The sequence below is a fragment of the Amphiura filiformis genome, chromosome 1 (assembly GCF_039555335.1).
Source record: "Amphiura filiformis chromosome 1, Afil_fr2py, whole genome shotgun sequence".
Taxonomy (NCBI): Eukaryota; Metazoa; Echinodermata; class Ophiuroidea; order Amphilepidida; family Amphiuridae; genus Amphiura; species Amphiura filiformis.
The window spans coordinates 54066489-54084962 of record NC_092628.1 but is presented as its reverse complement, the minus strand read 5'-3'; the positions used below and the strand labels follow the sequence as shown (position 1 = coordinate 54084962).

At 35.5% G+C, this 18474-nt stretch overlaps 2 protein-coding genes across 2 annotated transcripts; both read right to left on the bottom strand.

Annotated features, from left to right (window-relative positions):
• Positions 1–1375: 1375 nt before the first annotated feature.
• Positions 1376–14573, bottom strand: LOC140148853 (phosphatidylinositol phosphatase PTPRQ-like). The gene is made up of 16 exons (XM_072170943.1): positions 14286–14573; positions 13503–13790; positions 13046–13339; positions 10095–10394; positions 7878–8171; positions 7352–7678; positions 6653–6943; positions 6049–6266; positions 5551–5620; positions 4762–4868; positions 4406–4625; positions 4072–4156; positions 3520–3754; positions 3335–3374; positions 2889–3021; positions 1376–2278 (listed from the first exon to the last, which is right to left on the bottom strand). The coding sequence occupies exons 1-16, from the start codon at positions 14491–14493 to the stop codon at positions 1975–1977; spliced, it is 3414 nt and encodes a 1137-aa protein (XP_072027044.1). The 5' UTR covers positions 14494–14573; the 3' UTR covers positions 1376–1974.
• A 1743-nt stretch (positions 14574–16316) lies between these two features.
• On the bottom strand, positions 16317–18222 carry LOC140148892 (uncharacterized). Its single transcript, XM_072170993.1, has 3 exons — positions 18115–18222; positions 17675–18028; positions 16317–16675 (listed from the first exon to the last, which is right to left on the bottom strand). Exons 1-3 carry the CDS (start codon positions 18206–18208, stop codon positions 16374–16376), a joined length of 750 nt encoding a protein of 249 aa, XP_072027094.1. The 5' UTR covers positions 18209–18222; the 3' UTR covers positions 16317–16373.
• Between the last annotated feature and the right edge of the window lie 252 nt (positions 18223–18474).

The following is an 18474-nucleotide window of genomic DNA, read 5'->3' as shown; positions in this document are numbered from 1 at the left end:
AAGTCCTAAAACATGTACAGTCAATCTGGAGAAGGAAGGGGTATTGGCATGATGATATGGTTTGTAATGATGAGTTCACAAGGAAGTATCCCGGATGTTTTTAAACAACCTGCTACAAAACATGTTTTTGTGCCTTTTCATTAAACCGCCATATATTTACAAAAAATATCATTAAAGAGCTCGTTTTGGTAAAATACTGTCATCCTAGTGGCAATCTGTCTGATAAAGGGACCCCTATTAGCACAGGACTCGTCTATTAGAACGTGTCACCTTAAGGGATCTAGAATGAGCGTTTATGGCATTTCGAAAGTATTTTTGTGGGACATGAGAGCACCTCAGACGTATCGAATTGCATTCTGAATACGAAGCATGTCTTTCTGATATCAAATAATTTTCATTTTTGAAATTCACGATATAATACAAATTTTATGACAAATTATTAAAATTTGATATTTTTCAATTTTTGATATATAACAGTCCTCGAAATAAATTTTATAAATCTAATGATATATTCTTAAAGTGTATGTAGCTGGGAGGAAAAGCCGACGATCAATTGAAAATTTTGACCTTTTATATTGAAGATATTTCTTCCCAAAAATACCTCATTTGTTTTTGGTGTTTTGGGAAAAAATCCCTATCTTCAATACGAAAGGTCAAAATTTTCAATTGATCGTCGGCTTTTCATCCCACCTACATGTACATACACTTTAAGTATAAATCATCAAATTTATAAAGTTTACTTCAAGTACTGTTAAATATCAAAAATATCAATTTTTAATGATTTGCCATAAAATGTGTATTACATTGCGAATTTCAAAAAATCAAAATTATTTGATATCAGAAGGACATTCTTCGTATTCTTTATTTTTCAAAATAAACTTTCAAAATCATCCCTCACGTACATACCACAGTCTCTTCCCTAAATATTGCATTGTAGTAAACCAAATACGAAGCATTCCAAACTTTTTCCATGACCGTCGTATATCAACAACTTTAAGATTTGAAAAGTACGAATTAAGTGTTCCAAGGGATGGCCAGGAGTTGTGAAAATCCCATGAAAAAATACTCCACAAAGGTGTACGTGTGAGAATTAAATACATGTACAAAACCAATAAACATGATGAATATCTGCAACTGATTTTACCATTACAATTTTAAAGAAACATCATTGGAAATATTGCAATTTATATACATAATTATTTTAATATTAATTATTATGACGTTATTGTAAGGTTTTTTTGTAATATATCTCACAGATGCCACGAGTTACAATATTTACTAATGCTCTAACTACCCGATATTAATCTGTAAAGTCACACAGGCATATTTACACTTAATTGTTTGTTTGTACATGTAAACAGTATCTTATCCCTGAACTGATAAGCGTAAAGCATATTGTGACGTTTCTGAATACGTTTTATATTTAACAGCAATATTACCAGGATTCAGTTCATAATAGTATGCTTTTGAGTGAGAATAAAATACAGTATTTCAATATAGTAATAAATTTGTCAAAATAAATAAATACTTAAATAAGTAAATATACATTTAAAAATGAACAAATGAATACATTTAAAGGACTGCAACTTATTTTGTGTAAGGTATCGCACGAGTGTAAAAAGCCTCTGCTTGGATAAAGTTAACATGTTCTAGGATCAGCAAACTCACAGCAATTTGTGAGGAATAATTCCAATCAATTAAGCAAGTATTAAGTAGCCAGGCCCTTAGCAAGGATTTTGCGGGCGAAATATGATACTCTCGGTATTGGTAAAGGTTTCGGGCCATGATATAATGAAATATTTTTTTATCAACCCTTTACTTCTTGACATTTACACACATAAAATACTTCGCGTATATCAAAAGGGTTTAAAAATTTCAAATCAGGGAACATTAACATACGGGGAGCTAGTTTTACGATTGGTGTCACCATTTTGCCCCAAACCTTGATAGGCATGTTCTTCGTCCATGTTCGCTTTATTCAACCCCTGATAATTCGACTCTTTCTTCTTTTCCTGTTTCGCCCAAACCTTGATAATCATGTTCTGTTTCCATGACCCCTGTATTTAATCCTTGGTAATCAGATTCTCTCTTAGTATTCACGTCTTCATAATCCATCTCATCTCCTTCGTATTGCTTAGGTGTTTGCATTCCTTCCATTGCTAGATTCACTTCATATCCTGTCTCATTCTGTACTGCAGACTGCTGTGCGATTTGTGGATCTATTTCATCGTAAGTTTCGTTTGACGTGGGTGACTTATGTGAACGAGAATGTTGACGTCTAAAACATAAAAAGACGATCAGTTGGAAACAGTCCATTAGCATGATTAGTCCGAAAATGTTTAAAGTTAGGGCATTTTAAATTAGGATCAGGGATAAGGTTAATGCTAGGGTTAGGGTAAGCATTAGGGTTAGTGTTAAACACAGGGTTAGGGTCAGAGTTTTAAAGATTCTGCCAGGGCTATGTGTAGGGCAGTGGCGTAGCCAGGATTTTGGAACCGAGGGGGCACAACTTGTAAATGTACCGACGGAAGTTGCGATTTGTTGACCCAATTTATAGACGGTACCAACATAAAAACACAGATATTTTATGTAAAATTCAATTTCATTCACAATTTTTCATCATTTAATTACAATTCTCCCCGTTTTCCTGTCACCCTGGGTAAAAATAGTCTTGCGTTATAGGGCAGGGTGAAGTTTAGTGTCGGGGTGTGGGTAAGGATAAGGGTTTATAATAATTTCATTGATTGTTTTCGGACTATTAACCCTTCGGACTATCGACCTGTAACCGGTCATTTTATAAATAAAAACCCGTTAATTGAACACTTGAACCACAAGTTTAGCAATATTCTTTTTGATTAGGAAATGATCTACTGCCTTATAATTCTTACCTACAATATATAACAATAACTACAATAATGATTATCACTATAATAGTAATTGCTACTAAGGAACCGCCAATGGTTACGCCAATATTTGTAATTTTCTCTGTTTCTCCACAACTATCAATCATGCAATTAGGAGCTGGAAGGAATTATATGAGAGAAAGGATTGTTCATAATTAATAAATTATAAATAAATAAATAAATAAATAAATAAATAAATAAATAAATAAATAAATAAATAAATATATACATACATTTTAAAAAAGAATAAAGAAAAAAGTCTAGACCATTTGTATTGGCCAATATCTGTAATATTCATGATCAACAATACCCAGGTATATCAGCTATCCACATCGTTTTGCATAGTATTGTTTAAAAACGTTTGTATTTTGCGCTTTAAATAAATTGAACGTTTATAAAAGTTTACATTGTTGTTTACTATCTGACTTCACCTCTTATTATCGATACCGGTGACCATGCAACCACACATTCCTGAAACGAAAAGGTAAAAGGCGTATCTAAATGCCAGTTTCAAGAGGTTTTCTACATTTCAACAGAAATCTTGTTTACAAAAAATTGAAATTCTTTAACTTGAACACATCTTAGAAGAAATACATCCCCTCTTTTATAGACTTGCCTCAACAGGAGTACAGCTAGCATAAGCTACCCTTACAGTGTATGTAGAACCAGGAATAAGAACATGATTGATGTAACCACCGTAAGTCTTGTTATCACCAAGAGTGAACGTCATTCCCTCCTCGATATCACCGCGTGTTAGATTAGCAATTATAAATGAATTTGAAGCCCCGTCCAAATTGCTAATCTGTCTTTTGTTCCTATCTGGTACATATTCTACGGCTACAAACACATTGCTATAAGAAACAATGAATATGTGAGGAAAAACATAAAATAATTATCATCTACGTTGTCGTCATCCTCCTCCTCCTATCCTAATATAAAAGTAACCCCATGTCGTTTACAGTTTCATTCTGCCCCTCTGCTGCATCACATTATAAATAGTGGGTATTTGAGTTTAAGGGTTCTTTAATTGGAAAAAGTTCATTATTTCCTTGTTGTATTTAATTTGTTTTTAAAGATTTTATTTGCTTCAAAAATGAAATTAATCTTGAAATGATAGTATTTGAATTAAAAGAAAATGTATTGATATGCGTTGTTTTGTTTCTCTAACCTTATGTATTTGGGTAGAACATCGAATTCAATGATAACAGATGGACCTGACGTTTTGAGAACGGGAGGCTCCGGTGGGTCAATATCTGGAAACAATGACATTTAGATTTTCAATTTTTTAACACTTACGATCTTTTAGTTACAAGTTGCAAGTAGTACAGAAGAGCTGAGATGTAAAAGAAATTGAAATGAGTTCACTGCTGTCCTAAGCTATACTCATTTTGTCAAATATCACCATGAGATAGAACCACAACATATGACGACATAATGTAATAAAAAGAAAGCAGTATTTATTAGTTTTATTTTATTTGTAAGGTTTATAATAATGAAATTACCAGTAAATGTTTTTGTATACTCCTCAATGACGGCTTCCTCTCCTCGCCCAACAGACGTCCTGCCTGATACTGTGAATTCATATTTTGTGGATGGCTCCAAGTCATCTACTAAATATTGAAGGTCACCATCTGCAGCAGTAGTCGGAATCATTACAGTGACGTATCTGTCATCGGAGATGAAATCTGCGTCGTATGGTTTTTCAAGTACTCTGTATTTGATCTAAAATCACAGAAAGTTAATATGCTTTAGACCTTACATTATCGTTTCTCGCTTGACCCTAATATAATCTTACATAGAGGAGAGAGAGCAGGAAGAGCAGATTGTTTCGCTAAAAAAGAGACAGAACAAATCTTACAGCATAATCCAGTATCATTCCGTTTGGATTTGAGGGGTTTCTCCATTCTAACACAATAGATGTTTTCCCTATTCCTGTTGCTCGTAGGTCAGATGGGGCACTGGGTGCTGAGAAAAAGTTAAAACGAATAAGAAGAAAACTGGGTCTTCAATTATTTTGATGACATCTTTTTTTTTTTTCAGCTAACCATTATGGCATGATGTGAAAGACGCTCAATATGACATTACATAAGTTCCTCAAACAAAATTATAAAGATCGTGTCTTTTTTATCAATTAAATGCAAAGATTAAATGCAAATATTTAGTTTTTCAACATAAAAATACAACAACATAACAAGTAAACGCAGCAAAAACAAAACAAAACAGAACAAAAAAACAAACAAACAAAAAACAACAACAAAAACAAACAAAGAAAAAAACCAAAACAGATGGGGATGTGAATAACACATTAAATCAAAATCACTATTTTAAAACCTTAGGAAATGACTTGTTTTCACCTGAAACCCCATAGGCCATTGTCAATCTTATGCTTGACAAGGTAGATTAATTTCCTAAAATTTAGAATAATATACTGAATATTAATGACGGTTATGTGAGTAATGTTTTATTATAAAGGACTCCAATAGAACTAAGCCCTCTTTACTGATTTCTTGAGCTATTTTTGGTATTGTATGTTATATTGTGTAGTGTATTTTATTGTCATTTTTATATAATTATGTTCTGTTCTGATGTATTGTATTTAGGTGTTGAATTGCCAAATAAAACTAAACAAAACTAGTTTTGTACTCACGTCTTTCTTTGACTTCAGCTATTGTAGTCGTACTCCAATCTCCTCTCCCTGCCGAGGTTTCAGCTTGTACCTGTGACAAAAACACACAGTTTGCTATCATGTGTGTATATTATGCAAGCAAAGATACTACGGATGTAATAAAATTGTCAGCGTTTTATTTGACTATCCGTGCGTACTTTATTAATGAGATTCACCCCAAAATGTAAGAAGGAGCGCAGGGAAACACATTAGATATGTCTTCATTTGTTTTTAACATTCATGTGTAATTCGTATGTTACGACAGCACGATAGCGGATTAAAATGGGAAGAAAACTGAATTCAACATAACATACTGTACACCTGATAAATAACCGCTTTGTCGAAACAGGATTAAAGATATATGCGAGTGGGATGTGCGCGTGATGGTGTGTGGGTGGATGGGAGTGTTCGGAGGGTATGTAGGGGTGTGTGTGGGGTGGGGCTGTGGGGGTGGGGCGATATGTAGGAATATAAACTTACCCTAAATGAATAATTGCTATTAGGTAGTAAGCCTGATAAGGTGAAGGCGGTATTTTCATTCATTGCAGACATTGCCGTGCTCATAGATTCACTCGTCATCCAATATTGGATATGATATCTAATGATGACACCATGAGAAGGATCAGGCTCCAGCCATTGGATCGTTATAGACGCAGTGTCAGTGTTAGAAGCTACCAATTCTTCGGGTGCTGGTGGAACTGTTTAAACAAAGTTATTTGTTACCATGCAACTGTAGCAACGTTGACACATACACTTGGATGTGTCACATTTAATGAATCCATGAAATAAATAATCATTACATATCCCAAGTATAACCAATTAAAGCCAATAAACAATAACGACGACGACGACTACACCAACATTTAAACAGGAACAACAATATATGTCGACTAAGCCTATTATGGACAATCCAAGAAAATAAAGCGTAGAAATGTTGCGAAAATGCCCTAGTCTGGATTAGATGGTCAAGTAAGGATCGCAATACACCTCGATATTTTACCCAAACTTTAAGAATGTTGACATTATCATTATCATTGGTTTGGTGTTTTTTTAGTTTTTTTAAATACACGTATTCGCAGCTTACCGCCCTCTTCAGTTTGTCTCACAATATCGTTACTAAATGGTCCCTGACCAGCGCTATTAACTGCTGCTACCCTGAATGTGTACATCACATAGGGCGTTAAATTATTGATGCTGACAGTAGTATCTGACGTCTTATCCATTACAACAGGATTTTTGCGATGATCAGTTAATTCATATGAATACATCACGATGTCACCATTTCTTTTACCACACTCCGGTTCTGTCCATGAAAACGATAAATGTCTCTGACCAACATCAGTTACCACCACAGACAATGATGAACCTGTAGGTTCTGTGATAGGAAGATTCGAAGATGAGAATAATCAAATAATTGTGATATTAAACTCATCCTTAGCGTCTCAAAATACTGCTAAATTATTTTTGTAACACATTGAAAACATTCTTAAAACTCCTTGGATGAGAAGATGATAGAGGGCGGGTATTGAACTGAAGGCCTATAGATAATAACATCTCTGCTCTTCTACATCTGACTAATTAGCTCAGTTGGTAGAGCATCGGTCCGGTGATCCGAAGGTCCCAGGTTCAAATCCTGGATGGTCAGTGAAATTTTTTCACTGGCTGTCATTTAGGTATGTGGAGACTTGTTTTAAAAACCTTTCTCACATTGAAAACATGCTTTAATTTTTTTTATGTTGATCCAGGTGTTAGCAGATAGGAAATAAAAAATGTTCTGTCTTACCAGCTTCCCCTGTTTGGATGTCAATGTTTTCAGAATCAGCAGCTCCGCCGCTATTCCTTGCAGTTACATACATTTTGTATGTTGAATGTGGAAGAAATGATGATCCAGTAAGCGTTATTTCTGTGTCCGTTACTGTGTCATACATTTCGGTAGCGCTATCTGATACAAGATCACATTGATCTATATTGAGCAGCTGATATTCTACCAGATATTCATCTGCAGGACATAGACCTGATGTAGATGGAGTCCAATTGATTTTTGACGCAATCCATGACATAGCACTTCTATCCACTGGAAGGGACATTAAGTTTGATATCGGTGATGGTTCTGTAAACGGACCACAATCATAATAGTATTTATAATCATGATACTGCATACTGTCAATTGCACTGAAGTACAAGCTCATAATCTTACCCTGTATCTTTATCGTGCGAAGTTAAACAAATCGTATTCCCTTATTCGATCGAATGTGTCAGTATTTTGTATCTCTACGATAAAATTGTTTTTTAAAATAAATATATCATACTAGTTTTCTCCGTCGTTATTTGAGCCGCAGTGCTTCTTGGGCCTATACCATCCACTGTATCAGCTGCAACAGTGAAGTCGTATGTTGTACATGGCTGTAATCCTTCGAATAACGCGTTTCTTTCAAATGTATATTGCTCCTTGTTATCAGCCGAGTCAGTTGTACTTGTTATCATGCAGTGATATTGGAGTACGAAGCCTCGTCTATGTCCACATGTCACCTCGTCCCAAATAAAGTTAACGGAAGTTACAGAAAAAGTCGTATTACGAACATTATTAGGTGCGGCTGAAGGAGCTGATACAACAAAAAAGATAAAGTTAACGGTTATATTTGCATTGTTGTAGAGTGAGATAAAATATCAAAGTAATGTTTAAGAAAATGACATCAGAGCGATAATTATTCACAATTAAACAAATAGCGGATTATTCATCATGTTCATACTAGAATGTCTGAAATTGTTATCTGCCAGAAGTGTGCACGGCAAAATGCCGGTTACCTGATAGAAATGTTACCGGTTACTGATGTGTGAGCGGGTGTTCAGGATAATGTGCAAACCTAATGTGCATTGCACATCACACTAAAATGATCAATAACATTTTGTTTGTTGTTATTGTTTGTTTGTTTGTTGTTACTGTTTGTTTGTTGTTGTTGTTTGCTTGCATGTCATGCATGTGGAACGATCCCATCGTGATGCTAAACTATTACAGAATGGCAAGAAACCCCCAGTATGGCGAACAAAAATCCCATGCAACAGACTCTCTTGAATGTCATAGATGACAATCATTTGTCTCAGTTAGTAGATTTCCCTACCAGAAGGGACGCAAATGGAACTGAAATCGTCCTTGACTTGCTGCTCACAAGTCACCCATCCTTGGTATCTGATGTTAGACCCTACGCTGGCATAAGTGATCACAGCATAGTGTTGGCCAACCTCGCTGCTAAGACTAAACTTCAGCAGAAACCATCTCGTAAGATCCCCTTTGGAAGTCCGTGGATGATGATCTTTTCAAGACCAAAGTAAATGATCTCCAGCAAGACTTTTTTGAGAGAAATCCATCCTTTAAAATAGTTGAGGAAAATTGGACTTGGTTCAGAGACAATTTAACCAACTTAGTCTTTACAAATGTTCCCCATAGACTAATCAGAGGGAACAACCGTGTTCCTTGGTTCTCTTCAAAATTAAAAAGGCTGTGCAAAAAGGTTCCACCATTGCACCAGCAAACTACAGACCTGTTTCATTAACGTGTACCTGTTGCAAACTTATCGAACACATCATCGATAGTAACCTCATGAAGCACCTCACCAAATGGAATATTCTTGCTGAAAACCAACACGCTTTTCGCCGAGCCAGATCATGTGAAACACAGCTGATTTTAACAACCCATGACTTAGCATCAAATATTGACAAAGGACTTTCTACCGACATGGCTATACTTGACTTTTCTAAAGCCTTTGACGTCATGCCCCATCAACGTCTTCTGACCAAGCTAGATTACTACGGAGTTCGTTCAAATACCAAAAATTGGATTAGTACTTTCCTGACCAAGAGATTCTGACTGGGTCCCCGTGTTGAGTGGTGCACTCCGGGGTACGGCCCTCTTCCTCTTCACATAAATGATATTCATCAAAACGTCTCCAGTACCACCCGGCTCTTCGCTGACGATTGTCTAGTCTACAGATCCATCAAGACACCCGAAGATGCGCGGATTCTACAGGATGACTTAAACACCATGGTGAAGTGGGCTGAGACCTGGGGTATGAGATTCAACCCGAGTAAATGCCAGACCATGAGAATTACAAGACGCAGAGACCAAGATGGTCCTACTTACAACATGCTTGGAGTCGACCTGGAAAATACTGACACTTGTCAGTATTTAGGCATCCAGATCCAAAAAGATCATGCTACTGGAAAGACTAGATTATGCCTCTGCGGCTTGGGATCCGTATACCTCCAATAATATAAATCGTCTCGAGTCTGTCCAGAAGAGAGCAGCTAGATTCGTCACAAACACATATGAACGTGACTCCAGCATTTCTGCCATTTTGAAATCCTTAAATTGGACGTCTCTGAAAGAGCGACGTGGAGACTACATGATCTTTTGTTTGTACAAGATCTTAAATAACTTCATAGACATAAACCAAGTACCAAGTACCAAGTAACTATTATAGAATTAAAAATGAGTGATGTAAAATTAATGATACAATGCGAGAAGTTACCCTGTTCGCCTGTCATGACAGTCGCACTCTGATCTGGTCCCAACCCGGCGTTATTACGTGCATTTACTGTCACCATATACTCTGAATATGGTTCCAAGCTGCTTATATCTGCTCTAGTACTCAATACATCTACAGATCCGGTTACAGCTTCATTCGGAGCGTCACACATATCTTTGTTGAGTAATTGGTATCCAACTCTGTAGCTTTGTGCAGGACACTGTTCTGGTTCTGTCCAAACAACTACTAGTACAGATGAATTGGTGTCTGCACTACGGGCAATATTGTTCACTGATGAAGGAACTGCAAGAGAAAACGTGCAAAAAATAAAACAGTATTGTTTCTGCATTGTTCACTGTACCGTACCGGCAGAGGCCCATGATAGGGGTGGGGAATATACTTTGTTTATTTATCACTATCTACACATTTTTCATTTTTTATTTTTGTCCAACATGTACAATAAAGGTGAACGTTTGCTCTTCATCTTTGCATCATTATGACATGTACAGGGTGTCTCAAAAGTCTTTTTACCTTTTTGGACCTTTATATCTTTCAGAAGGATTAGCGTATATCGAAATACATTATTTGGAAAGAAAAACAAAACTTGTAGAATTATTCTGATACCAAACTTGATGTATATTTCCTCTTCACTGACAAGTATTAGCGCCATTTCCAAATCCCTTGTATTTGTATGTATTTTGCATATCATACAGATTATGTGCAGCTGAACTGCTGAATGTTCTTTTGATCCCAATCAGATAAACCCCAGGATTCATGTCTACAATGTTTGCAAGTAAAGTTTACAAATTTATGTTTTTAAATATGGATTTCTTAAGAGTAGTCTGTACGTTTGAACACTGATTTATTTGCAGCTACATTATCATAATGCCTGATATTATAAAACAATGGCAATGCTCTGTAGATGTTCTTGTTGTAATGTACACTCATCCTCTACCATGTGTACAACACTCCTAAGTGTATGCCCTGCATTTATTAACAATTACAGATGGCATGCTATAATTTGCTTTATGTATGCTTTTCCTGATTATGCAATATAATTTTTCTAAAATTGACAAGAAAATTGGTAAATGTTGGTATTAAGTTTCTTTTTTGTGATAATGCGTTCACATATAAGATATTTTATATATATGAGGGTCTAGAGTTCTACCTCCATCGTCATATCTCTGTTATCGTAACAACCAGGAAGTTGAAATTACTCATAATTATACTCTAACATCTTGGCTACAAAGTAAAAGTTATTTGATTAAGATGTGATTTTTGGTTGTGTTAAGATGTGTTGGTTAAAGCGAATACAGATTTGGTACGCCGGAAACGGTCTGAAAAGAAAGGCTAATTTTGATTAAAAAGGTAGGCCACATCTAAGTTAAAATCATTACAGATTTATTTCTGAAAATGATTAAATTGTTTATTTTTGTTGAAATAATTTAATTAATATCTAATGCTTGCAGGTAGTACAGTTTTACTGGGTTTTGCACAACAAAGCCGATACATGTACAGGATAGCCTTCATGTTAACCCTTTTCCATAGGTTATTGACTTCGATCGGATGAGCACTTGTTGGTTCAAGTCGTATTAATTGGGTCATAAGTTAAAATCAAATAAGTTTTATGCACATTTTTTTTTGTAGTTTGTAAGTATCTACAAGGTTATTAACAAATTGTTTATCTTATTTCCACGTCAAGATGTACCATTTGCTTAAAATAAGGACGTAATTACGAATTACCCTTAAACATGGTCTAGTCGAAATCTGGCAAATTTAACTAACATTTGTGTGTCTGCTGAGCCCCTCGGTGATTTCTTCTCATATAAAATGTTTTATTTTGCTTTGAAGTCCCAAGGCATGCCAGGGAGCTAGAATAGGAACAAAATATTTATCCTGAGTAAGCAGTAGGTTTTATACATACTGGATTTCAATCAATGTGTTACAAGACTCAAATCATGGAATTGGGTGATTCTTTCGTACATGCTATTTTTCACATGCCCAATAGACACAGAGAATGTGTTATTAACCCAAAAAAGCATGCCAGGGAGCTAGAATAGGAACAAAATATTTATCCTGAGTAAGCAGTAGGACAACTGCATCTTAAAACATCTTTATGGAGATTATCGAAAGCTACAATATGATGCTTACTAAACTTTTGGCTTCCGTTTTGAACCGTTTCCGATGTATTCGCTTTAACCAACATATCTAATCAACCAAAAATCATATTTTCATCAAATAACTTTCATGTTGTAGCCAAGATTTAAGAGTATAACCATGGGTAATTTCAACGCAAGATAACAGAGATGCGATGATGGAGGTAGAACTTTCTGAATGACCCTCGTATCCACGTTAGAAAAGATATACTAAAGTAAAGACTTTTGGGGAAGTCACTATTTTTAATATCGTAATGAATTCCTAATTCAGCATCCAGCACTTAAATCTTATATAAGTGCTGGATGTATTGATAATTTAATTATGAATATCTACATTATAATATGTACACTGTATGATGCTAATATGTGATGCGATCAAGCAAAATCAGTCGGAACTCGGCAATAATAAATTTTCAGTTTCTTATATGATAGTAAAAAGGATTTACAAAGCTGGATTTTGCAGAAACCCCATTGAAATTGAACAACCAGTTCCAAAGATATGAGCAATTAAAGCGCTTCCAAAACAATAGGAAACAAAAGGAAATATTGCCTTTGTTTGGCTATATCTCAAAATCAATATTTCCGAGTTCCGAATGATTTTGGTTGATCGCATCACATATTAAGTAAAAACGTGGACTGACTAGTCAAGTGCGATAACCTTAATTGTGCTATTGTCTAAATTACACCTTAAAACGATAATCGAGCGTCCGTGAGCTAATTTTGTTTGAAATCCGTAGATTATTTCATTATCACTGCTTACACATTGATACAAACAGGAAGAACTCAGTAAAATCATACCTGTCATTGCTGTTTCTGCCGATACAGCCTCGCTAAAGGGTCCTCTAAAACCACTGGTTGCAGCAACATAGAAGTCATAGACGGTACATGGAAGCAGCTCGTCGATTGTGACCATCGTATCCATAATGGTTCCTTGTTTTTCACCGTTCGCAGCAGATGCTTGAACCAGTTTGTATGAGTAACCAGTTATACTACTACACCCATCCAGCCCTTCACAAGTAGCATCATCCCAAGAGAACGTCAGACTGTTCGTATTGCTTGATTGCAGTCTCACAGATGCTGGAGGATTGGGTCCTATTGTTAAATACATTTGTTACGGGTTTAAAACAAATAACTATGCAGTCAAATAATCATATTCAATTATAAACCACAGTTTTGCATTCTTTTCACCTGCTCTAAGACATAATTATTATTAATTATTAGATGAATAATATACTATTATTTCATGCATATTTACCTAAAGGTAAAGTCTTTTCAATGCGTTCTGTTGCTGGACCTTCTCCCAACCCATTTCTGGCTGATATCGTAAATATATACTCATGGTCAGATTCCAGTCCAGTAATGTTGATATTTAACCCAGTAGGATAAAACGACATTTGAAAGTTGGCATCGTTCACATCGGTAAGTTGTACGTTGTAGGACAGAATTGTACTTCCACGTGATTCACATGGTAGTTCTTGCCAAGTGAAGTAGATACTGCTTCTAGTTCTCTCAGTAACTGAAACCACTGGTCCAGTTGTTGGCACTGTGAAACAATTGAAGGAAAAGATAAGAAAAAATATCAGAGTCTTCTGACAAACATAATCTGATGCTAACATGCAGGGTGTCCCATAAAAGGCGGGTTTCAACGAATGTGGTGATGTATTAACATGTTTAAAATGTATTGACAAGCTACATCTTTTTAGCTATAATTTACAATACTCATTTAATAAAACTTCTGAAAATATCATATTGGATGTAAAAATGGCTGCATGATACATTTTGCAATTTTAAGTCGCAACGTACTGATGCTCACGCAGTGAACAGTTTTGAAGACTTACGTTCGTCTGTTTGTGGCTCAATTTGTCTCATTTGTCTCATATTTCTCAAAAATCAATCTTTTTGTAAAAAGTGACAAATGTTTCTTAAAGGAAATCTCCTAAAAATGTCAAAATTGGTTTTACCAATGAAAAGATGGCATATGTGGACGACTTCCAATGATTTCATGTATGTCATGTATGTATACCTCTTGAGCACTTACCGCTTTGTGATGTGGTACCAATTGCTGATACTTCATCTCCTCGTCTGCCATTAACCATCGGTGTTACATATACAGTATACGTAGAGTATGGTGACAGACCAGTAAGAATATATGAATTGCCTGACGTAGTACCAGCATTCATCCTCACACCATCATCTTGGTTCCCGCATTGACCAGGATTGATTAATGTATATTCAATTAAATACATAACACTGCATGAACAACCTCCAGTTGAATCTCCCCATAAAACCAGCAGCTCGGTGGCTGAATTAGACTCAGGGAGCGCGAATACACGTATACCTGATGAAAAATAATTATATACATCAAAATAGTTCAGTATAGCAATTCATATCAAAGGTAAAAGCGACAAATAGTTGAGAAAAATATTCTTTTCAGGTATCTCATTACATTATAATACAAAAATAATGATAGTTACCTTGCAACATTGTTGATCCAGATTGGTAGTCACTCCATGGTCCTTCTCCATCACTGTTTTGAGCCTTCACTCTCACCTGGTAATTACCCAAGCAATCTAAATTATTTATTGTCGCTCCATTGGTAGAAACAGAACCACTCTGTGTGATTTGGGTGATGAGATCGTCAAGCTCAAAGACATAAGTAATTTCCCCGCCTCTACTTCCACATGTAAAAATGTCCCAGGTAAAATGTAAATGACACGTTCCTTGGTTTTCAAGCCTCAAGTTGGATGGTGATAATGTTGGAGCTGTAACATTGAACCAAAATATTATTTTGTTCTTGTATGACCATGTCTAGTATAAGAATAATTAAAAACAGTTGTTGTTGATACTATATTCACCAACAACTTTAAGAATCGAAGTATTGAAATTACTTCATAATAACTAATGCTTGAAACATGTTTAGTGACATCTACCCCCCCCCAATAAAATATTTCGAAACATTAGACAATAGGCATAAGGTTCTTTACAATAGAAGTATAAACCGCTTTTCATAATTTCGAAAATGTTATAGTTACAAAATGTAAGCAATGGTTACCTATATCAGATGTTGTCACATCTACAGCAATCGGAGTTCCAGACCCAACAGAGTTCACAGGTGTTATCTCAACTCTATATATTGAATACGGTATCAAGCCCATTTGAGACAATGATGATGAAATTGTTTCCAAGTCTATGATATTGATCGATGTACTGCTACATTGATCCTGATATATAAGTGTGATTCTCACTAGATACTTGTCTGTGACACACCCAGTGTTTGACGCTTCCCATGATATAGCCAATGTCGTTGCAGTCGGTATAGTCTGTACATTATGAACTGAACCTGGCACTTTTAAACAATAATCAGTAATAATATTTCACCATCTGTCATTAATTTGATTAATTAACACGTTTACATGTCATAAGAAAAATACATTAATCACGTTTAAAGGGCTGTGACCAGCCTCATCCCCACTTTATCCTATCAAAAGAGAGATTTTGGAATCAAAAGAATGTTCATAATTTTCTCACATGTTCGTTTAGATGTTATAAACGTAGTGGTAGCCTCATCCCCGATGATGGTTACCGCTCATAACAAAACCGCTAGTGCAATTAACTTAAAACTCGGGAATCAGATTAGTTAGGTACAGTTGCCAATGTGAGGTACAAAACACAATATTAAAAAATCTGACCACCCACCTTTAATGAGGCAGTAAGTTTTTAAATAATAATGATAATGATGATGATGACACTGATGTTGATTAATTTTGATTTCTAATTATGTACTGAAATTGTAGTGTAAATTACATTTACATGTACATGGAGATGATGATGATGATCATACATGAATTGTTTTTCCCTTTTCATTTTATCAAGTTTAATAGGGATAAAATTATCAAATGACCCACTACTAATTGCGCCAGAATCCATTTCACATCCATCATCTCCTAAAAGCTCACACAAAAGCACATAAAAAGTCTCGGTTATTGTATCTTTTGTTTTAAATATTGATTTCACTTTAAATTATGTTTTGTTTTATAAGCTTTTATAATTTTGTTTCATTTAATATGTAATCTTGCAAGAGCAAGATTGCAACAGAAATCATTGAAACTTGTGCTTACTCCTCGGTTTACTCACCATATTCAGGAGAAAAATCTACACCACCCGCAGGACTTGACCCTTCATCGTTCACTGCCGCAACTTGGAATTCATAATTCACGTTACATTCTAAGTTAATATTCCCTATGGTTACACGCGTTTCTGTCGTTAAATCACTCTTCAAATATGTATTTGAAAGCACTTCCCGGAGACTGTAAGCATATCTGAAGTTCTGCCCGTTTTCTTGTGTACATGGCAACGGATTCCATGAAAAGCTGACCGAAGTGTCAGTCATAGTAGGTACCGTTACGTTAATCGGAGAAACTGTAGGAGCTAATGGGAATTAAAATTTTAAAAGAAATTCAATTAAGCGAGCAAGTAGGTGTCTTAAGTCTGTGCTAAGTTTATATAAATGAATTATAAGTTGTGACTTCAAATGCAATAAATGGATATCATAAGACCTGATTCTTATATGTTTTAATATGATTCAAGAATCTGAAGAATGAAAAAAAGTTTTACCTCCACCACCACATCTCTGATATCTTACGTGCCAGCTAGGATATTGAAATTTCTTTCTTTCTTTCTTTCTTTCTTTCTTTCTTTCTTTCTTTCTTTCTTTCTTTCTTTCTTTCTTTCTTTCTTTCTTTCTTTCTTTCTTTTTCTTTCTTTCTTTCTTTCTTTCTTTCTTTCTTTCTTTCTTTCTTTCTTTCTTTCTTTCTTTCTTTCTTTCTTTCTTTCTTTCTTTCTTTCTTTCTTTCTTTCTTTCTTTCTTTCTTTATTTATTTATTTCTTTCTTTCTTTCTTTCTTTCTTAATTTCTTTTTTTCTTAATTTCTGAACTTCTGATTTATTTGGTACGCGATCTGAGATGGCCTTTCTGATGGCTAGGGCTAGGCTGTGTCTCTTACAAACACCCTGCCTCTGGTAATCAAACCACGAATTGACCATGTCGTACCCCTCAAGTAAAGAAGACGAAACAAATTAAAAAAAAACTTTCGCTAATAACCCCACATGAAGGTGACTATCAATACACCCATGGGGTGGGGGTGGGGTGATTGTGTGTGTGTGTGGATGGGAACATAAGGCTTGCAGGTGATATATGACATGATTTATTACGACCAAGGAGCCATATTGCATTAAAAAATATACATCACAATTATGGAAGAAAACAAAAGAATAATGTACATTGCCCATACCTATTTTAACAGGCAGAATTGAATGGAAAGCAGCACGAGATGCCACCAAACTAAAAAATACTTCAGAGTATTCAGCAAAATCACACTTTGTGACTCATATCGCCTTTTGATAAAATGTCAGAATATAAATACCTCACCTGTATCGCTTGTTGTAAACGTTAGTTCATCGCTTTGGATGTAGCCATTTCCACTCTGAACCCTTGATTCAATCCAGAATGTGTAGTCAGAGGAAGGGAAAAGTTCAGATAAGCCGGTCGAGTATGAATAGAGAACATTGAATTCCGGATCAGGGATAGGACTGAATTGCCCATGTTGCCCCCACGCTGTATATTGCTGCTCCATTAATGTTGCATCTTCACTACTACATTGATCACTGTATTTATATGCAATTCGGAATTCACTTTTAAGTCCAACATTAGAACATTTCCATGTTATAGTCAATCCCATGGGCATTATGCCTGATGTCTGCAGTTCGTGCGGCTCACATTGTGCTGAAGACAAACAAAACAAAAATATTTACATGATAAATTGGGTACACGAACATGTATATTTTCGTATCAAATTTTAATGTACTCACCACGTACACAGCCAAAATAGGACAGCAAAGCAATTAAAATTCGACAACATTTAGCTTCAGAAAACATTGTTTTGGTAGAATAGCGCACGAACATGTCAATAGCTTGCATTTGACTTTGTAGTTTTCTTTCATTTACTTCCCTGTTCATCATAATTTTATAATGGGTCACTGATCACAGGACGGAAAGGATGGCTGCATAGGTTAGGGTCACACCACTCCACGCCATACATAAATTCTCCCAGTCACATTTCCCCAATATGAAATTTAAAAAAAGTTAAATTTTAGTTTTACTTCTTTTAAAGTTTGGCAGAGGCGGGGTTCGAACTCACGGCGCACCACGCCGCTTTGGATATGCTCTAT